Source organism: Leopardus geoffroyi, chromosome B4, assembly GCF_018350155.1.
Source record: "Leopardus geoffroyi isolate Oge1 chromosome B4, O.geoffroyi_Oge1_pat1.0, whole genome shotgun sequence".
NCBI lineage: Eukaryota > Metazoa > Chordata > Mammalia > Carnivora > Felidae > Leopardus > Leopardus geoffroyi.
Window position 1 is genome coordinate 31,401,966 of NC_059341.1, and position 23,302 is coordinate 31,425,267.

A 23,302-nucleotide genomic window follows, 5' to 3' on the forward strand; every position below is an offset into this window, starting at 1 on the left:
CGGTGATGAAAGGTACGGCACAGGGAATGTAGTCAGTGATACTGTAATAGTGTTGTATGGTGACAGGGGTACCTGGGTGGCTCAGTCGGTTAAGTGGCCAACTTTGGCTCAGGTCATGATCTTGCTGTTCATGAGTTCGGGTCCCGTGTCGGGCTCTGTGCTGACAGCTCGGAGTCCGGATTCTGCTTAGGATTCTGTGTCTCCCTCTCTCTCTGCCTCTCTCTCTACCTCTCTCTCTCTCTCTCTCGAATAAACATTAAAAAATAGTATTATATGGTGACAGGTGGTAGCCACACTTGTGGTGAGAATGGAATAAAGAACAGAGCTGCTAAATCACTATGCTGTACACCTGAAAATAATGTAACATTGTGTGTCAACTATACCTCGATTAAAAAAACAAAACACATTTCTCCTTTACATCTGGATGACATTAGTAGCCAAAACTATTTTTCCAGCTATGATTAGGAAACTATGCTGATAAGGAAGGGGGAAAAAAACAACTCTTCCAAGTTGTCCATACACACTCAATCACTCTCTCTCAAAAGAACAACCTGTATTATAACCACTTTATAAAAAAGGAGAAGTGTTATATATTCCCAAGTTGTTAAATACTCAAGCAGTTTTCTACTGGCATTTAACAAGAACATATGTTTTAATGTTTTATGACCAACAGTGTCGTACTTAGAATTATACCAGACATATTTGCATCTTCTCATGGAAAAGAAGGACCACATCTATAATGAAGAGAATAGGGGTGCCTGGGTGGCTCAGTCAGTTAAGTGTCCGACTTCGGCTCAGGTCATGATCTCGCAATCTGTGAGTTCGAGCCCTGCGTCGGGCTCTGTGCTGACAGCTCAAAGCCTCAAGCCTGCTTTGGATTCTGTGTCTCCCTCTCTCTCTGCCCCTTCCCCGCTCATGCTCTGTCTCTCTGTCAAAAATAAATAAACATTATAATGAAGAGAATAACTGGCATAAAAACACAACTGTGTGTGTACAGAGCTAGACTCCAATTAACTAACATTCTTCCACATGTGGCTCTTAACAGAACATGGAAAATTATAAGAGAAAACACGTTAGTATGTTATCTTCACACACACACACACACACACACACACACACACACACACACACACACTAGGTAGTACAAATTCTAGAATGTTTAATAGAAACCCCACCAAATTTCTTTTGTTTACCTGGGGATAATTATCAAGGGGGTTCAAAATAACTACCTTTAGGCCTTAAAGTATCAAGACAGCATTATTTTGAATTCTGTGTATTTTACTTATAAAGGAAAGGCTTTTTGATAAACTGTAAACTGTATATCTAACTTAAGCTTTCTTTTTGAATTTCAAAAAGTCATCTAACTTTGAGTTAGTTTTTCCACCATTAAGCAACTTTGTCAGAATGCATCATTCTGCTGACTTCTACATCTAGATTGTAATTCTCTATAAAATCAAGATCTAGAAGGCAGCATACACAGATCGATAGATAAATAATCACACATTAGTGTTGAAGTAAATGAGTAATCCACACACTGACTCATGCACACATCCTGATGCATGAATTTCTGCCATTTACTTCAAAAACCAAGTTGTGTTTTTGCTGGGGCAGATTTTTCAATCATACATGCTTTAAAGTCAAATCCCTTGCCTTTTAAGCCCAGATAAGTGTACAATATATGGCATTTCAGCTTCTCTTAGCTTTCTTTTCCATTTAATACGTGATCTCAATTCTCCTCACAACTCTCAGAGTATATAACCCCACCCCTCAAGAAATATACAAAACAATGATTCTGAAGCTTATATTTTCCACAGAAACCTTTGCTCAAGCAAAGTGACATACAAAACTGAAATTGTATATGGCTGCTTAAATGTCACACACTGACATCTACAAAAGAAACGTTCTAAGAAGGAGATGTATCTTGCTTGAGGGGGAAAAAAAAGTGTCTTTCTTTTTCATTAGTGTCACGTACTGTCACACACAAAATGACCCAGACGCTTTGTGCAGAAGGTCTAAGCAAGCTCTTCATCTACACAGCCAATGTCCCCATGCACCCTCCAAAGGACTGCATGTCATCTTTAAGATGAACAAGTAATATCATTTTACCAGACAGGGTGGAACTTAATCATTTAAAAGCATGTTTACGAGAGCAAAATACCATGACTACTATTACTACCCCTGGAACTACAAGCAATTAGAAGCAGTTTAGGGCAGGAAGTTAGAAATGCTCAGCAAAATTTAATTAAACAAATTGGATTTTGGCAGAGAACTACACCCTGCTTCTATAAACAGTGCCATGGAATCCTTAATGACAATACAAGGCACTCATACTGAAATTCTCAAGTATCGAATGCCAACACATAGGCCTCCACCCTCAAGTTCAAGCAGAGTTTTATATTCGATGCTTCTTCAAGAGGGAAGAGAAAGGATTTTGCCAACTGAATCAGTACCTTTAATTTCCTCATTCCTTTCTGGTATTATTTTCTGTACACTCTACATAGAAGATCTAATTTCTTAAAAACAGGTTTTACTCTGTGTTCTTAACACAAACTATATTGATCTGAACATAAACAATGTCACACTGAAATGGTTCAGGATTGTTCAGAATTCTTAACCAACAAACATCTATTATGGCTGTGATTTCTGCTGGAGGAAATACATTAGAGATTTGGAATGTCCCAGGACTTGATTTCTTTCTGATATGTCAGTATTCTCCATAACAATAAAGAAAAGCAGAGTAAAAGATGAAACTAAAAGTACTTAAGATTTAGCAGATATTTGAAGAACAAAGTAAGTGTAGAATGAATGATATAAAACAATGTCCAGTATCCACTTCTATAAACCCTTGAGAGATGTTCCAAAACACCATCATTCATAAACTCACCAGATAAATATTGGGCTACATTTGAGCTATTAGAATGAATTAGTTCTGAGCATTTAACTGTAATGCTGAAAACACAATTATTCACCCCAGAGCGACATGGGTATCATTTAATGGAGCTCAAAAAGAAACATTCTACCAAAAGACCACTGGGGGGCACACAACCCATGGCACTTGTCCAAATATAAAGGAAAAAAAATATCATATTTTATGTGATTCCTTACACATTTTATGTGTAATTTTTTACCAATTGTTGCTGATAATTGAAAAATAGTCTCAAAAACAATAACATTTAAAAAGGAATCTTTTCATGTCTAATACTTTCAAAAGACACATAATACATTATCTGGACAACCTAAAGTTATATACTCAGCACAAAAATAGTAAAACAAAACATCAAGAAAGCACACAGAGTCTGTTCCCATCATTTATATTTCCATTCAGTAGCCTCAAAGTATTTTTTAGGAAAAATAAATTTACTTCCAAACAGTCTTCTGGAACACTATTTCTATGAAATTATATAAACATTAATTCACTTTTACTCTAATATTTTGTTTATGCACAAAAGACAACTAATCCTTTCAGTGAGATGTTAGGTAACATGCGTGTCCTCCTAAAACCATATTTTGGTAGAAGATTTCATTTTGGTAATCAGAATCTTCTGATAACATTACAACTTTGTGCTGTAACACCCAACAAGTAATTTGAACCCATGTAATAGATCAATAAACATACACACAAATAATAAATACCACAAACAGATTGATGGCACAGAAAACAGCAATATGATTTTGTAGCTATAAAAGAATGTTCAAAGTAATCAAGGAAATTTTTCAAAAGAATATTAAGGAATAAACACAAGGAATGTTACTTTCAATTCCACAGAAGATTTAAAAGGACCAGAAATCTCTATACCAACCTGCCTTTTGCTGATTTCTGAAGTAGCTCTTTTGAGGTTCAAAGACCTTGAAAACCTCAGTGCCTTCAGTGAATCCTTCCGAGAGGTACCAGAAAAAGAGTAATACCTCTTTGCGTGTTTCCTCTTCAATTTGTCCGCCATCTCAATCCATTAAGAAGGCAAACTCCACACTCACGTAGATTCCAAAACTAACTACAGAATAAAATGATCCCCAAATACATAGCCCCCAAAATCCAAATATAGGACCTGTGTTTTACTCAGTCCTCTAGAAAGGGTAAGAAATTGAAAATAAGTGGACACTATAGGCCAGAATCCTTTCCACATATGTGACCCTCAATGGAGGCACAAACTTTGCATATGGCAGCATTGATTCCTGGTTCACCAGGGAGTCCAGAGACAGGTTCCACCACACCAAATGAAAACAACCTTCACCAGTTAAACAGGCCAGGGATAGCGTGTCAGGAGTAAAACAGGGTGTAGCAACTCATCTTGGAGTCAGCAGGGTGTGAGTAAACACACCAGGTTCAAAAGAAGTCTCCTTAACTCATTCCTTGCCAAAACAGACAGAAGGCTACAGGATACTATCAAATCACAACTCCTACTTCAAAACAGGAGCCCTCTTAGCACAACTATTTTTCAATCTCCTTGAACATCCTCTTTTTCCAATGAAGGAGAAATGAAGTTATCAAGTCTCACATATCCAACTTTTTTGGGGTGCCTCAGTGGCTCAGTCAGTTGGGTGTCCAACTCTTGATTTCCACTCGGGTCATGATCTCACAGTTCTTGAGATCAAGCCCTGCATTGGGCTCTGTGCTGGCAACATGGAGCCTGCTTGGGATTCCCTCTCTCCCTCTCTGCCCCTCCCCTGCTCTCACTCTCTAACTAAATAAATAAATAATTTTTAAAAATATATAGGACAAAATATTCACAGGAAAAATGAATTAGGAGTCTGGAATACCTCTCCTCTGTCCCAGAAAGGAGAGAAAAAGTGTTTTTATGTCCCTTCAAAAGACAACAAGAGCATCTTTCCCTCACTTTATCTCAGGTCTAACAGAGGTGAGGCTGAGTGTGAGAAGAGATCATGAAAATAAGATACACAAGAAAATGGAGAACTGGGCTTCCAGTGAGTACTGAACACTATGAATATTTGCAACACAATTAATACTTGTATCACTATTAATACTAGAGTGTCACAAAACTCAATGCATTAGGACACACACAAGCCTAATCCAATGATTGACAACTTAGTACATTCAACGCAATATTTTTTAATTTAACTAATAATATTAAGAGTTTCCTGTATTTTTAATAAGCATACATTATTTTTAAAACATATATACATACCAAATATTAAAGAAACTACATGACCGAACATTAGCCTATACCAGAATATCTCAGCGATAAATAATGCAAATACAGGAATTTTAATGGTGAAATTAAAATTCACCATATTCAATTCACAATATTGGGGGCGCCTGGGTGGCTCAGCCGGTTAAGCGTCTGACTCTCGGTCTCAGCTTAGGTCATGATCTCATGGTTTCATGAGTTTGAGCCCCACATTGGGCTCTGTGCTGACAGTGTGGAGCCTGCTTGGGATTCATTCATTCATTCATTCATTCATTCTCTCTCTCTCTCTGTGTCTCTCCCTCCCTCCCTCCCTCCCTCTCTCTCTGCCTCTCCCCTACTCATGCTGTCTCTGTATCTCTCAAAATAAATAAACTTAAAAACTAAAAATTAAAAAAAATAAAGGCAACAATATTTAACAAAGACTTATACATTGCAGTGCTGTTGGAAGTGTCATCCCAGTCTCCAGTGAAAAACAGAAATAGAGTATGCTTTTGGAAACTCTTAAACAATTTGAGAGAATTATTTTATATCTGTTAACTCTGAAAATAGATAAAAGCAAGCAAAACACAAGCCAATTCTTTCTTATAATTAATTTCCATTGCATTTTACATTGTATTGGTCCACCACAGAATGAAAAACAAAACAAATCTAGTCCTTCACCAAAGCAGTTTGAGGAGCAGAGATCTATTGTGTTAACAGGTAGGAGGGAGACTATCGGAACTTAAGAGAGGGAAAATCAGAACCAGCACTAGGGATTCAGAAAGCATTTCTGGTCTGGAGACTGACCTGAACTTCCCTCCCACCTTAACTGCCTGAATATTCCCACCTACATATGAACTATTTCCTGCTGTGAAAGTACTTGAAATTAATTTATCCTAGAAAAAAAGATACAACCAAATTATAGAAAACTTTTAGCTGAAAAGTATTTTTTTAGCATTAAAATCTCTTCCTGTTTTACAATGGATCCCTGAAGGTAACCATTCTGTATTCATTTCAGTATCTCAAATTCTGTCTGGAATGGAAGAGATGCTCAATAAACATATCTGGACTAAATTAAATGATGCTGTTACAGAAAACATTAAATGCAGCTTTGTTTTAGTCTCGAGTTCCTACAACAGAAATCTCTACAATTCTTGCTAATAACAAAATGCCTGAGAACAGTCATCATTTGACTGTCCCCTTAAAAAGAAGTGGTTGTTGGGGTGCCTGGCTGGCTCAGTCGGTTAAGCATCTGACTCTTGATTTCTGCTCAGACCATGATCTCACTTTCTGAGTTTGAGCCCCACATCCAGCCCCCCAACAGGGACTCTGCACTGACTCACTCTCTCACTCTCTTTCTCTCTCTGCCCCTCTTCTGCTCACCCTTTCTCTCTCAAAATAAACATTTTAAAAAGTGTTGCTTATCAATTTTTCGTAAGTAAACAAGTCAAGTAATATATGAGACATTCCAATGCAAGGAATATCAGAATTCTGAAATACAGGATAGAGATTCTAGAATCCCCTCACTCCAGGTAAGTTTCTGATTTTATACTATGTGCTTTTATTATATTAACTAAGCTCTTCCTGGGGTGGCAGTCAAGTGAATGCCATCCAACAATAATGGTTGGTTATGAAACTCACAAATTTCTAGTGGCTTTTGGAGTGTGATTTTCTGTACCTATATTAGAAAAAATGCTACCACTATCTTGTGTCTGAGAAGCAATCTCTCTGCACTGTCTCTTTATAACCATTGACACTCAGTTGTCTTTCTCAAAAACAACCTAAATCTAATTTTATCTTACTTTCATTCAATGGTGTTGATTCAGGAGAACTTGAGTTCCTTTTCCACTTTTATATTAATTTTCCAGTTAAAATTTATTAGTATTTTCCATCATAATCAAGGCAAGTGTTAACTCATGGGTATGTACCCCAGGAAAAAAAAAAACCAACAAAGATTATGAGGTTCGAATTATTGCAAATTTTTGCAACCTGGAAATGCTATTTGTCACATGCCTTTGAACTCCATCCATTCTATACAGTGGTGATTTCCAAATTCTTATCTCCAACTCTGATCTTTCCCTTGAGCTTCGGACCTACACATCCAATCACCTACTGGACAGCTCTATTTGGAAGTCTCAAAGGCACTGCAAAATCAGTTAAATGTCCCAACAGGAAGGAGACTTGACTGCCCCCAATCCTGTATCCTCATTCCACTCCTAAGTCTTCTACTTCTTCTATTTAAATGAACCTCCCCCAGTAAGTGGAACCTCCATACCCCTTACCCCAATTGCTCTAGTTACAACTCTAAAAGTCACCCTTAATACTTTCTTTGCTTTCATTCCTCACAGCCTGAAATCCTAGGAATTCTAACTCCAAACATATCTCAACTCCATTCATATTTCCCCAACTCTACTTGAGGCTCAGCCACCATCATCTCTTCACTGGATGCCAGTCTTCTCACTGGTCTTTCTCCCCTTTCTTGCCCACCCACAACGCAGTCTTCCCAAAGTAATCTACAAATATATATCTAAATATATCACTCCACAGTTTGACAGTTCAAAGGCTTTTTCTTATTTTTAGTATCAAGTCTCAAATTGCTTAACATAGCTTTAATATCCTCCCTTTGTCTCTAACTCCACCTATTTTCCCTCTCCCAATCGCCCCCTGCATCCAAGCCACACTAATTCCCTCTGGATCCATGAACACCTCAACCTTTTTCCAGTTCAGGCTGCTGTCATGCTGCTCCTTCTGCCTAGAGTCCTCTGCCTGTAGCTGTTCTCATCGGTTGAAACCCAGCCCACCTGACTCCTCCTGAGGGCTGGCTTTACCAACCAGGTTAAAGAACCACTCCCACCTCACCTATTCTCTATCACACCCCAAACTCACTCCCCTTAGTCTATTTCCTCATTACAAGGAGAGCTCTGCAAGATCAGAGACCCCTCCCCCATATATCCTCAGCACATCCAGCTGTTTGTCAAATATATTAGGGACTGAAAGGTATTTATCGAATAAATGTAAGAAAGATAAAATGAATCAATCAGTGAATCTGTAAGATCTTCTTAACCTTTGCTCAAACAAAAATTATCATGGTAGTTTGATATATGAACAAGGGGCATCAATACACATGAATTGTGGTACAATTATACATGACACTAAGCTCTTGACATTTTAATAAAATTTCACATAAGAAGGCTTAGTAATCTAACATAATTAAAATATAGTTAAAATCCACATATTTACTAGCCAAACTAACTTCTTTCTCCAACATCAACTGAGAATTAAAAATGTTTACTATTTGGAAACAAGCAGCAGCCCAAAGAAGTGAAAGAAATCTTTAAGTATAGGAAACATATTTGGTCTTCCCAGTTTAAAAGTGGCACGGGACCATATCTATCTTGCAGCCTTTATATGAGATGTAACCATATCCCGCTATAGTGTGTACTATAGTGAGGTTGAATTATGTTTAATTTTCTTATTTACGCCTGGGTGGCTCAGGTGGTTAAGCGTCCAACTTTGGCTCAGGTCCTGATCTCATGGGTCATGGGTTTGAGCTCTGCATCAGGCTCTGTGCTGACAGCTCAGAGCATGGAACCTGCTTCAGATTCTCATTCTCATTCATTCTCTCTCTCTCTCTCTCTCTCTCTCTCTCTCTCTCTCTCTCTCTCTCTCTCCCTCCCCCACTCATGCTCTGTGTCTCTGTCTCTCTCTCTCAAAAAAGTAAACATTTAAAAAATTTAAACTAAAAACAAAAATTCACCCATTTCTCACTGCCCTCCTTGTACCCATCAATCTATTCTCTATGTCTGTAAGTTGAGGGTAGGGAGATGTTCTCTATTTTAGATTCCACATATAATAGAGATCATATGGTATTTGCCTTTTCCTTATCTATTTTACTTAGCAGAATGCCTTTGAGGCCCACCTATATTGTGACAAATGGCAAGATTTCATTTCTTTATTCATTCATCCATCAGTGGACAGTTAGGTTGTTTCCATGTCTTGGCTACTGTAAATAATGCTGCAATGAACATGCCAAATATATGTTTTTGAACTAGTGTTTTTGCTTTCTTCAGATAAATGCCCAGAAGTAAAATGGCTGAATCATATGGTAGTTCTATTTTTAATTTTTTGAGGAACCCTCATATGTTTTCCATAGTGCACCAATTTACATGCCCACAAGAGTGCACGGGAGTTCCCTTTTCTCCACATCCTCACCAACACTGTTATTTCTTATCTTTTTTTATAATTGTCCTTCTAACAAGTGTGAAGGGACATCTTATTATGGCTTTGTATTTCCCTGATGATTAATAAGACTGAGCATCTTTTCATATATCTGTTGGCCATCTTCTATCTTTTTTGGAAAAAAGTCAATTTAGGGCTTCTGCCGCTTTTTTAATTAGATTGTTTCAGGGGTTTTTTGTTTTTGCTGCTGAGTTGTATGAGTTCTTTATATATTTTGGATATTAGACTTATCACATATATGATTTGCAATTACTTTCTCACATTTGGTAGGTTGCCTTTTCATTTTGTTCATGGTTTCCTTTGCTGTGCAGAAGCTTTTTAGCTTGAAATAGCTCCAAAATATTTTTAGTTTTATTAGATTTATTCTGGAATTATACAAGGATCTAAGAGTACAAAGCCCTGCCAATTTTCTTCTTCCCCCAATATAAAATCCAGGAGGAAAACAAATCTGGTACTTTTTATATAATCTGTATCCTTATGAATACTTGTGTGAATGAATAAATGAATGGATGATCTTCTGTATCATATATAATTACTTCTTTGAAATTATTCAGGTAATATTAATGAAAAAGAAGAAAGTAAGCTATCCATCGTCCTCCTTTTTTTCCTTTGTGTGATAATGTTTTATTACATACACAAAAAGTTGAGTTTTACATATTTCACTCAAGATACAAAAGGGAAATTTTAAATAAATATTTTTAAAGACACAAATTATTATAAATCACTTTTGGTAGCATTTATTCTGGAGTGCTTGTTTTGAGATGTGCTATTTTTCTGGAGAATTGTCACTGTCGACCAGGTAATATTTTAAAACTGAAAATAAGGTCTGCCTCCCCACCCTCTACCCCCACAGCTGTATTGAGATATAGTTGACATACAACATCGTATAAGTTTGAGGTGTAGAACGTGTTGATTTGATACACCTATCTATTGCAAAATGATTACTACCTTAGTGTTAGCTAATACCTGCATCACATCACATAATTAACATTTCTTCTTTGTGGTAAGAATGTTTAAGATCTATTCTTAGCAACTTTTAGCATTTAATATAGTATTATTAACTATAATCACTATGCCGTACATTAGATTCATCTTAAATTTGTACCCTTTAACAGAAATCACCTCTTTTCTCCCAGCTCCAAGACTCTGGTAACCACAATTCTAGGCTCTGTTTCTGTGAGTTCAGCTTTTTAAAATTCCATATGTAAGTGAGATCACATAGCATGTGTCTTTCTCTGACTTATTTCACTTAACATAATGCCCTCAAAGAGTTCCATTCATGTTATCGTAAATGGCAAGGTACCCTTCTTTTTTATGGCTGAATAATATTCCACACATAGAGAGATGTGAGATCTTCCATATCCATTCATCTGTTGATGTACACTTAGGCTGCTTCCATACCTTAGCTATTGTGAATAACACTGAAATGAGCATGGGAGTGGAGCTACCTCCATGAGATAATGACTTCCTTTAGATATATACCCACAAGTGGGATTGCTGGATCATATGGTAGTCTATTTTTAGACTATTGTTTTCCATAGTGGCAGCGCCAGTTCACTTTCCCACCAACAGTGCATAAGGGTTCTCTTTTTTTCTACATCCTCACCAACACTTGTTATCTCTGCTCTTTTGATGATAGTCATTCTAACAGGTATGAGGTGATAGCTTATTGTGATTTTATCTGGCATTTCCCTGATGATTAGTGATGTTGAGCAACTCTTCATCTTATATCTGGTTGGCCACTTGTAAGAGTTCTTTAGAAAAATGTCTATTTAGTTCTTCTGCCCATTTTTTAATTTGGATTTTTTGTGTTTTTGCTATTGAATGCTATGAGTTCTTTATACATTTTGGATGTTAACCCCTTATCAAATATATTTTTTGCAAGCATTTTCTCCCACTCCATTGGTTACTTTTTCACTTTTTTGATGGTTTCCTTTGATGAGCAGAAGCTTTTTTACTTGATGTAGTCCTACTTATTTATTTTTGCTTTTGTTGACTCTGCTTTTGATGTCAAGTCTATTTGTGTTTTGTTTTGTTTTTTAACAATACAGTCCTTGTTGGCTTTCAAACACTAAAAATTGAAACTGGGATCTTCACTGTTTTTCTGTTCAGAAAGATATGCATATTGATAGTATCCTGGAAATCCTCAAATGCCAAGGATTCGGAAAATAAATAATGTATTTCTTCCAACAACCATTACTGAGTACATATTACCAACCTCTTTTCAAATTGATAGAAATGTTAAATTAAAAAAAGGCAAATGAAAATAAGTATGATAGAAATTTTTTACAAAAAATATCTAAGATAGTGTGATTTGTTTGTAAATCATTAGAAACTAGTACTAAAAGAATGAATGTTAACTAAATTTAACGATGGCGGTAGTAGTGATGTGACAAACAATGATGATGACAATTACCACTTACTGGGGCCTTATTTTGCCGAAGAGCACTGAAACCTTAACACAAATTCCCAGATTTAAACTTAAATGTACACAACCTTACAAGGTAGGTACAATTATTACCCACTATTTAGAGATGAGAAAACTGACATTAGAGAGATTAAGTAATTTGCTGAAGCTCATAAAGTAACAAAAGTCATGGAGCCGGGATTCAAACACAGGCAGTGTGGCTTCTTACCCACCAAACAATATGTCCATCTTTGATGAAGTACCATAAAAACAAAGTGCACCAAACCAAGGAACCAAGCCCTGGCCTACAACTAATATGATAACTGAAAGAGTGTGAGACTCTTTCCCCTACTTTTTCTGACTCTGGGTGCCCCTACTCAAGCAAAGTCTTGGCTGCTTTCCCTAGGAAAGCTCATGACCAGCCAATATTGTGCAGGCTGTCCCCAATTTCAAAACTAATGCTTACGAAGAGCCTTTCCAATAGAGTGCTCATGCAGAAGGCTGAGCCCCCTTCTCTGTTCCTTCTACAAGCACTCCATATCACCACCACCTCTGCTACACCTGGCCCTGCACTCCCCAACCCATCCACCCACAAATCAATGAGCTGTGGGCAAACCAGTACCCATAAAATATTTAATTGTTGGGAAACAATCTCTCTGAATTAATTAATTAGCATTTGGTGCTCTACTCAGCATTTAATTTAAATATTTTCTTCTTTAAAGCCTAACTAAAATAACTCCATTTAGGAGGAAATTAATCAAGTCATCTAGTTAATGAAGTCTATTTATACAAATCACTTCAATTCCAAGTTACCAAACTCTTTAAATCAGTCCTTCCCTATGCCAATTCACATTAAAGTTTAAAAAGGTGATCCTATTCTAAATTATATTTAGCAATGCCTAATGCTTCATTGGAATAGGAAGACACATATTGGAATTAGGAAGACACAGAATTAAGGAGACATTACAAAACAGAACATCAGAAAACCCCCAGTTAATCACATACTCCACTCTCAGTGATAACTACTGATACTTTTCAGTGTGTCCCTTCAAGCTTTTTCTGACACACATAATTATTTCTACTAAAATTAGATGGTATTTCATATGTTGGCTTGGCCTGATTGTCGACAAATTTGTATCTGATTCATGAATTTATCTGCACTTCAATTCCAAACATCAACCCACCTCCAAAGCACTCAAAGTCACTAAATGAAGTCTGAATCCCTCATCTCCCACCCTGTCCCAAAGCTGGCCTCCTTGCAGCATTCCCTACCTTAATGAATAGCCCACCTCCAGGCTTTACCGAGTCAATCACTCTCAGATCTACCTCCTCCCCACCATCTGCACCTGGTCCAGCCTCCATCAATCCAACACCTCCTACGGCAAAATGTGCTAACTGGTAACCCTGCATCCACTCGGCCTCCTGTGCACACATCCTCATATTGCAGCCGGGGAGACACTTCTCAAACGTAAATCTGATCACCTAACACCCGATTTTCATTCACCTGCTCTTCAGATTCAGCTTGATCATATTTTTTAGGCAAGTCTTGCTTCACCCTGACTTGGTTGGGGTACTTTATTCCACCTTCCATTGGCACCTTTCCTTTTCTTCAGACCATTATTTGTTGGTAACTCTACACTTCATTTCTGAGATTAATTCCAACTCTCACAATACACCATGAGGCCCCAGAAAGGAGGAACCACGTCTATTTTTGTTTCACACTACATAACACTGAGCATGATGCCTGGCACATAATAGGTGCTCAGTAAATTGGTTAGACTAACTAAAATTAGGACTAATAGTGTTTTTATCTTTCAAAGGAAATTATTACATGTGCTGCATTATGGTGATGATGATGAGATCCCAGTTCACAAAAATTCCCACACATTTAGTAATAAGTAAAGGAATGTATTCGTAGACCAAGTCTTCAGCAAGAAATTAACTGGGGAAGGGGAGGGGAGGATGAAAAGAAAGTTATCCTAGGAACTCCTCAGCCCACTCCTATCTCCAGGATATGGACATTCTAAAAATAACTGACCTCTGCTGAAATTTAGTGTTTTGGTCTTGACAACAAAGGAATTAAAATCTCAAAACTTTCTCTTATCAGACACTTGTTTGGCAATGATTTAAATAAGGAGAAAAATCAAGTCTTTAAAGAAATTAAAATTAGATTTGTTGTAATTATGAGCTGTGAGCTCTCACTGTAATTTAAGCAGCAAGCCATTTCTTCACAGAGCAAAGTTTATTAATGCTTTAAAAACTCACTTTGGTATCACCAGATAAATTCATTTTAACAGTTCTTATTCCAGATCCAAAAATATGTTCTCCATTCTCATCTGAAGACTGTACAGACTGTGACTGCCTTCAGTATAAAAACAACAGACTGCTTCTCTCCACATTATCAATAACGAGGGCACAGAATGTATAAACGCCCTTTTTAAAGTACAAATGTACATGTTTCCCACAGATAACCAGGATACGCTTGTACCATCACCTCATTGGACACTGATTTTTTTATGGCTTGATGCCAAAACAAGTAAAATAATGATTTACACATAGTTAGCAAAAAATAACACCTAAAACAGTAGAAAATAATGCACTTTTAAAATTAAAGCATGTTCCTGGAGCACCTGGGTGGTTCAGTTGGTTAAGTGTCCAACTTTGGCTCAGGTCATGGTTTCACGGTTCGTGGGTTCGAGCCCCACACTGGGCTCAGTGCCAACATCTCAGAGCCTGGAGCCTGTTTCAGATTCTGTGTCTCCCTCTCTCTCTCTCTCCCCTCCCCTACTCATGCTCGCTTGCTTGCTCTCTCGCTCTCTCTCTCAAAAATAAACATTAAAAATTAATTAATTAATTAATTAATTAATTAAAGCATGTTCCTTACCTGAAGGTTGTGCCATGCATATATTTCAAAAACAAGATTTACTACAACACGTTTTGGCAATACTAATAGAAAATATCGGGGCGCCTGGGTGGCGCAGTCGGTTAAGCGTCCGACTTCAGCCAGGTCACGACCTCGCGGTCCGTGAGTTCGAGCCCCACGTCAGGCTCTGGGCTGATGGTTCGGAGCCTGGAGCCTGTTTCCGATTCTGTGTCTCCCTCTCTCTCTGCCCCTCCCCCGTTCATGCTCTGTCTCTCTCTGTCCCAAAAATAAATAAACGTTGAAAAAAAAAAAAAGTGCTTTAAAAAAAGAAAATATCTAACAGGGCAGTAATATGAACATAAGAGCCACAAAAATGACATCAGTTTATAAGTTAGAAGCTATCTAACAATGAGGAGAATAATGAAAATGTGTGATATGTGCCTCTGTACTAGCTTTATTCTACATGCAGAAATTAGTGCTTGCCCATGATTCCAATAAATTTTTCAAGTCTCCTTTTCTCAACATGCTGAGACACTAGCCAGACTGCCCCCCAAAAAATATTGGGTTCTTCCCGACCAGCAGCAGTCCCCACAACAATCCTCCATAGTGTCTGGCACCCAGTGTCCACTGCTCAAGCTTGTACAAACTTTCAGAAAGAGTTTAAATTACTATTCCATTCAACCCTTCCTCCACAAAGAGCAAGGAACAGATAATGGAAGATATTTCCCAAGGTCAGAACCAAAATAGCACACACATGACATCATTCTTGATCAAAACAAAATGACACCCAAGTGTGACAAAGAAAATGCTTGCTACCACATCTTATGTCACCTTCAGCACCAAAGATACAAAAAGGAAGACAGTGACGTGTAGAAGAAAAAGACATTCTTCCTGCTGCTCACGCACACAAAAGTGCCCTTCTCCCCAACTCTAAGCCCTTCACCAGTCTGCCTGAAATCTCTGTTAACATTCTCACAGTCTCAAGCAACTGCCATGCAAAGGGAAATGAATACAAAACATTTTTATTCTGTAATCTATTTGGAAATTTCAAGTTTTACTGTAGTACATGGAGGAATGACAGGAGGGACCTAGACCAATTTGAGGAGAACTGCGAGAAGGTTCACTAAAATAATAAATAAGGAAGACCACACTGGAAGGAAATTCAGACAACAAATGGCTTGGCACTTGGGAAAGCTCATATAGACAAATGCATTACAGCTGTTCTAATAGGTGCTCTAGATAATATAAAAACCATTTCAGGTTTTCATTCTTTGGCAAAATGTCAGCTGAGAAAACAGAGAATTAGATACTAAGAGTAAATAAAACACCATGACAGCATACACACTCTGATTCTCTGTTCCCTTTTACTGGGAAGCAGCAATGCACAGAAGTGATAAACAAATCAGGGCATATTTACATGCCCAAAGTAGATCTAGAATATTGTAGGTCTTAGAAAATCAAACCTACTCCAAGAAGCCAAAACAACCCATGCGGATACCATTTTGAATAAACTTGGGTAAAATCCTAGTCATTGGAACCATATAGGCAATAAAAGAAAACTTCTTCGGGGCGCCTGGGTGGCGCAGTCGGTTAAGCGTCCGACTTCAGCCAGGTCACGATCTCGCGGTCCGTGAGTTCGAGCCCCGCGTCAGGCTCTGGGCTGATGGCTCAGAGCCTGGAGCCTGTTTCCGATTCCGTGTCTCCCTCTCTCTCTGCCCCTCCCCTGTTCATGCTCTGTCTCTCTCTGTCCCAAAAATAAATAAACGTTAGAAAAAAAAATTAAAAAAAAAAAAAAAGAAAACTTCTTCAGTTTGTGCATTAAACTCTAATAATTAAAGGATAATGAGCAAAATCAGGTACTAATTAGGTACTTCAATTTCTTTTGCTATCATTTGAATTATTACCTCTTAATCTAGTATCCCTCTATAAAAAATAATTTTTCATAATTTCACAAACTCACAGTGAGCAGGTATATCATTTACACTTTTGAAAGAAACTTCCCCATTACAGAGACTGATGGCAGGGCCACTGAAGCACAGTCTCAAAGTTTAGTGAGCCTAAATGCCATCTGGAGGGTTTATAAAACACAGATGCCCAAGCCTGGCTACCAAAGATCCTGCCTGCCTAGGCTAGGTATCTGCATTTTAAATATGCACCAGCACATTTTCATTAAGCAGGTCACTTTTAGGGGAATTTTATTGTTTAAAAGAACTGCAATGCCTGTTTTAACCTAAAAGCAAAACAGGTGTCAAAATCCTTACTCAGAGTAGCTGCCAAAAATAGTTGAAAACACTCCAGGATGATTAAATCAGAGTCAAATTTCAAAGCCATGGAAAGGAGCCATACAACTGACTACATGCAACCCTTCAATCTGAATAATGCATCTGACAATACCATAAATGTAAGTGGTGAGATTCTGGATTATTAATTATATTTTTTATAGTTACAACTTCAAATGGGTCCTTTAAGAAGCTCATTCTTAAGGGCATCTCATGGTTTGTGAGTTTGAGCCCTGTGTCAGGCTCTGTGCTGACAGCTCAGAGCTTGGAGCCTGCTTTGGATTCTGTGTCTCCCTCCCTCTGCCCCACCCCCACTTGCACTCAAAAATGAAAACGTTAAAAAATATAAAACATTCTTCTTCAGGTTAAAGGATCTTTTAACTTGAATAGGAAATGCAATAAAAGATTCTAGAAAAATGTAGATTTGGGGGCGCCTGGTGGCTCAGTGGGTTGAGCATCTGACTTTGGCTGAGGTCATGATCTCACAGTTCGAGCCCTGTGTCAGGCTCTGTACTGACAACTCAGAGCCTGGAGCCTACTTCAGATTCTGTCTCTATCTCTCTCCCCCTCTCTGTCTCTGTCTCTCTCTCGCTCTCTCTCAAAAATAAGTCAATAAACTTAAAAAAATGCAGATCTGTCATCAAATTCACATAACATAAATATAAAAATTAAACACAGTTTATTAAGTATCCTCTGATTTTAATATGCAACTATTTTAGAAGACCATTCAGTTTGTCTCTTCTTCCATTCTTTTGTGTGACCTAATAGTTAATTGTGTTGAAAGAAGAGTATTATTTTCCGTTCCTGAGTAACAAATTACCCCAAAGACCTAAACAACAGTATCAACCACCTTAACCTAAGTGATTTCTATAGAACACTCCCTCCAACCGCAGAACACACTTTTCAAGGACACACGGATCATCCACCAAAATGCCACATACTAACCCTAAGATAATAGCATATTTCAAAAGATTTTTTTTTTTAATCATACTGCTGAACATCTACATCTCAATACTCTACCTATTCAAAATGGGAATACTGTGGAGAAGGTATTTGCTGGTTAAGGTGCCGGGAGGAAGGGTGAGAAACTGTAATGTGTCATAAAGCATGACTGCAGGTGCTGAGCGTACATGAGTCTACTGAGCTCGGTGTTCTCAGGAGCACTGACACAGCCCCCTTCCCACTGACACAGCCCCCTTCCCACTCATACAACAAGCCAAAGTCCACGGAGGGTTACTCCAAGCAACACGCCAGAGCGAGGCACACCACAGAAGCATCTTATAAACTAACTTTTATTCACTCCATTCAAAGGCCTAAAGTCAAAGCATGAAGCAGGTTTTGCCTCAAGTTGGTATCATCCTAAGTCTGTACACAATCAAAAAGGAAACACAGGAGGATAAATACAGGCGTTCTTAGAATGCAAGAATGCCAAAGACAAAAGTACGCAGATGACCACCTCAGCTTTCTCCACAGTAACTAACTAACCAAAACAAGTACCATACCAGAGTCCATAAATTCGTAACATGAAATACCATGTGCAGCTATGTTGGCATAGCCATGGTTAATGAGCATGGAAATATATTTATAATCAACTCAAAGAGAAAAGGCAGGCTACTATGCAATCCTTTTTATTTAAAAGAAAAAGAGCTGTATCTGTATCTAAACAAAAAGAAGAGTCAGGATGCAAAGCCCACTCAAATAACAACAGGGATGAGCTTTGGGCAGCAATGGGATCACAAGTGATTAGTTCCTTCTTTATAGGTTCCTTTTCTTCACAAGAAGCTATATGATTTTTATAGGAAGGAAGGAAGGAAGGAAGGAAGGAAGGAAGGAAGGAAGGAAGGAAGGAAGGAAGGAAGGAAGAAAAGAAGGAAGAAATGGGGACAAGGAAAATATTGAAACATTAATACAACCTAGTACATCTCTTTGTAATATTGTGGCTGGCCAAGGGCACCTGTTTGAATTCTTTATAAACCTTGACCGTTGCTTTAAGCTTTGAAGTGGAACCACATAATAAATTGACTATAATTTAAGTCTCTAGATAAGTGAACTGCAGGAAAAGGATTTGAGAGTCACCTTATCCCTGGCTCACTGAAAAGCACAAAACAGAGAAGTGACACCAAGAGAAATAGCAGCAAATCATAAATGGGCAGAAAGTTCTGCATTTTTGACACAATGTGTTCCTGGACTACAGGAGCTACAGGGACAAATCCTGCAATGGCAGGTGCTAGTAAATCAAATATCCTTGAATTTGCACACCATTTGATACATGAAATTTTTCATCTTCCTTAAGATTTCAAGAAAAAATAGAAGACATCCACCAATTCTGAACCAGGCACTATGCTATGAGAAAGGAGGAGTAGAGAAGACATGATAGCTGCATTTAGCCAGCTCCCAGCCAAGTCCTCCAAGAGGGAGGATGAGGCAAAGGGTCAATGGGGGGGGAGGGGGGGGGGTAAAGAGGAAGGGGAGGAAGAAGGAGGGGGAGAGAGAGAGAGAGAGAAGAAGAAGAAGAAGAAGAAGAAGAAGAAGAAGAAGAAGAAGAAGAAGGAGGAGGAGGAGGAGGAGGAGGAGGAGGAGGAGGAGGAGGAGGAGGAAGGGAGAGAAAGGCAGGGTAAGAGAGGAAGGAGGAAAAAGAAGGAGAGGAAGAGGGCAGGCAGAGGGAAGAAGGCAGAGAAATCTCTCCAGGAAAAACCAGAGAGAGTACTAGATAACTTTGCCAGCTTCCAACCCCATGATGATACATTCTATGTGCAGCTGGCAGCCCTTCCCTAAAGTGTGGCCAAAGGCTGCTCAAGCCCTGTCACCTCGTGACTTCTACGTGCAGAGCCAAATACCCTGTCACAAATTCTTAAAATACTGAATGTTACTCCTTTTCCTCCTCCTCCTCCTCCTCCTCCTCATTCCCTTTAAGAGCACAGACAAAAGGGTGGGTGCAAGGAGGACACTAAAGTGCCACGTTCACAATGCCAAAGTCACATACTACACTGAGGATGGCATTGCGGTGTGAAAGCCCACCAAGAGCAACACTGAGGAAAGTATGGCTTTCTGAAAGCGGAGCACACACCGGGAGGAGGCCTGGGATGCACCTGCCCCCTCTGCAGCCAGTGTGCTGCACAGGCCAGCTTTTTGGGATAGGCCAGCGCTCGGATAGAACTCAGAGACCTTGCGTTATCACACCCTGAAATGGACCTCTGTTGTCAAGAAAGATGTCAGGTTTGGTTAAAACAAAAGGAAAAAAACTGGCACAGGAACTTCTTAAAGATACTTCTATTTAAAAGCTACAATTTTAAAATTCCAAGACATAGTAAACCTAATAATGTCCAGGTGTCAAGAAAAGCATTACACCCTAGAGTTCAGGGTAACGAAGTCTCACAATACATCATGAGTGGCCCTAAGGTTCTTTAAATTATGTGTCTCAACAGGAATCTACCCGCTCCCTCTCCAATCTTCACTAAATGCATCCAGAGTGCCTTCCCTGGACGTGAACTCACTCTGTCTTTATCATCTGCTACATCACAGAGGGTGTCATCAAGGTCTAGTATTCCTCCATCTCCATGTTCAAGTCTGTGCACCTGTATCCAGTAGTTTGGATCCTGTAGAGAAGAACAGAAACACCAAATACAGCAAGTTAGCATCACCAAAGGAAATGCAACAAGCTAAACTGTGATAATTTCTTGCCCATAAAAGGGAATCAACAATATTGCAATTGATTGAAAATTCAGGTAGTCTCCTGTCTCTGCTGTTGTCAATTTCTCTTTTATGATGGACTAAAGCAGACTCTTTCCTTTGGCTGAGCTGCTGAGACATTGTTATAACAGGAACTACAGAAACTAGCACAAGTCATTGCATAAAAAATATTGGTTTCTTAAAGTATACTCGGTTTCCCATTGTCCACCACAAAATAATTTTTAATCCTCTCAATCCAATCCACACAGATATTCTAATAAGCAAGCAACATCTATCACATGTCTGAAAAACTCATGTCACAGCCTATCTGGGGGAAAAAAAGAAGGTTGCTCAAAGTAAGCCCTACAAACAGGTGTAAATATATTAATACAGAATAATGCTGACAATGCCATTAGTGAGCAAAGCAAGCTCAGAACAATGTGTGTGATTGGAGTCTATTTTTGTAAAAACAAAGCTAGATACAACTGTATACATACATATAAAAATATCCCCAAAAATACTACACCAAAATGTTCAGTGGTTATATCTAGGGAGTGGGATTAGGAGAAAAGGAAGATAGAGGACTCCATTTTAAATTTTGCACACTTCTTCATTGGGTGTGTGCACACCTGAATATGTATACACACACATATAAACACACACATATGCAAACACGCATACATATCCATACACATGATAATATAAAACCATACTTTAAAATAATACTTGAGGGGCACCTGGGTGGCTCAGTTGGTTAAGCACCAGACTTCAGCTCATGTCATGATCTCACTGTTTGTGGGTTCAAGTCCCACATTGGGCTCTATGCTGACAGAATAGAGCCTGGAGCCTGTTTCAGATTCTGTCTCCCTCTCTCTCTCTGCCCCTCCCCAGGGTTCCTGAACCCCAGCCTACATCGACTGACTCACACCTTGAGGCCAAGGAATTCATATCCATAGGAAGCCCTCCAAGAGAATGTCTAACACCTAAGGATCACTAAAACAAACACTTCTAAAAAATATGGAATTGTCAATCCTTGTCACTTTTTCACCAGCACAGAAAGCAGCTCAGACCCTATTTCTCAGTTATTAAACATTACCATAAAAACTACTAGTGCAAATAGCCTATAGTTACTCTGCACCTTCATTTGTCTGGATTTCTTTCAAAGGAGTCAGTACTCAAATTGCTTGTTCATCTAGAACACAGAGAGACTAAATTTGTAAAACACACAGCACACATCTCTCCCTCCTCTCTCTCTCTCTCTCTCTCTCACTAACACACACACACACACACACACACACACACACACACACACACACACACACACACTGTGGCATCCAGCTTCATTCTTGAGCCTTACTCTGCATGATTCCCTGACTACAGTGTCCTCCAGAGAGTCCTTAGGGACACCTGTTGCTATGAATCCAGTAGTGCTCCAAAATGTGTCATTTCTACATTTGTTGAGCCATCAAAGAAAAAAGTCCCAAAACGAACTATATCCCTACTCTTCCTTACCAAATGGCATTAACCCTCCAAGGGAAACTAGGAATAATCAATATCCTGCAGGTGAATAAAGAAAGCTATACCTTAACCATCATTCCATAGCCACTTAGAACAGGGCCATCCTGCCTTCCTCTTCCCAAGGAAGCTGTAGGATGACCTAATCAATTTAAATATCAACATTCATTTCTAAAAAACTTTCATACACAAAGCAGACTGACCTCCAAAATGTGACTTATAAAACCTGCTCTTTAAGCTTCCCAATCCTCCACACTCGCTCCATATAAGGTCATAATCTACAGCCTTTCCAGAATATTTTTAGCTACTCCTTCGAAATAAGTTCCCTCCTAGCAATTTCTCAACCTCTTAACTTTTGTATTTTAGAACTTGCTGTGGTCCAGCCTTTCTCCATCAGTTAGTTCCCCTTTCACAGCCTGTATTAAGTCCTGCATCACTGTCTCCCTGCCCCCCATGGAGGCCTCCACTCCTCGGAGCCCCACCTTATTGTTCAGGCTAACCCTTCTGACCCATCAAGACACCCCAGTCATCATCTTCTACTAGAGCCTTTCCTGACCAGAAAGCCCCCAAGACAGGTTAGAAGTCTATCTCTAGCCTCACCATTAATGTTTCTGAAAACCATAGCAGTATGGAAAATAGTACTCAGTGTAAACGCTGAGCCTTTAAAAGCTGTTAATATATCTTATACAAACTAAAATAATAGTACAAAACTTCTACTGACCCTACTTTACCCTCCAGTCACTCTCCCAATTCTCTGATTCTCTTTACAGTGTAAGTTTTTTAAGATTTGATGCCTAAGATTCTTCTTCTCTCATAATCCTGTTCCAGTGAAGCTTCCTCCCCACCACACTCCCAAAAATATCCATCAAGGTTACCAACTGCCTCCATGTTGCTTAATGCAATGGTCCATTCTTGAGACTCATTGTCCTTGGTCTATCAGCAGAATGTCATACCACTAATTATTCCCTCCCCCTTCAAATACTCTATAAACCTGGCTTATAATCTTTCAACTATCTGATCAAGGCTTGTCTAATTTTGAGATCCAGCTTTGTCTCCTGCCTCCAGAAGGGTCCTGATTCAATGGTCAGCTATGCCAAGCAGCCATGACAACACCATGTCAAAACACTTATCAGGCCAGCATTTATTAAATGCCACTCCATAATACGTGAATAGAAACTATCTGGAGAGAAAACACTGAGTAGGA

At 38.8% G+C, this 23,302-nt stretch overlaps 1 protein-coding gene across 28 annotated transcripts in view; it reads right to left on the reverse strand.

The window, feature by feature from the left end:
• The window catches only part of PARD3 (par-3 family cell polarity regulator), a 674,940-nt gene that overhangs the window by 534,200 nt on the left and 117,438 nt on the right, over window positions 1-23,302 (reverse strand). For 27 of the 28 annotated variants that reach the window (XM_045466945.1, XM_045466943.1, XM_045466952.1 and 24 more), the window contains exon 2: window positions 20,409-20,510. In XM_045466945.1, coding sequence (XP_045322901.1) covers window positions 20,409-20,510 — 102 coding nt within the window. Of the gene's footprint in view, window positions 1-3,800; window positions 3,961-20,408; window positions 20,511-23,302 lie in introns of those variants that run through there. The other variant, XM_045466940.1, reaches the window with a different exon arrangement.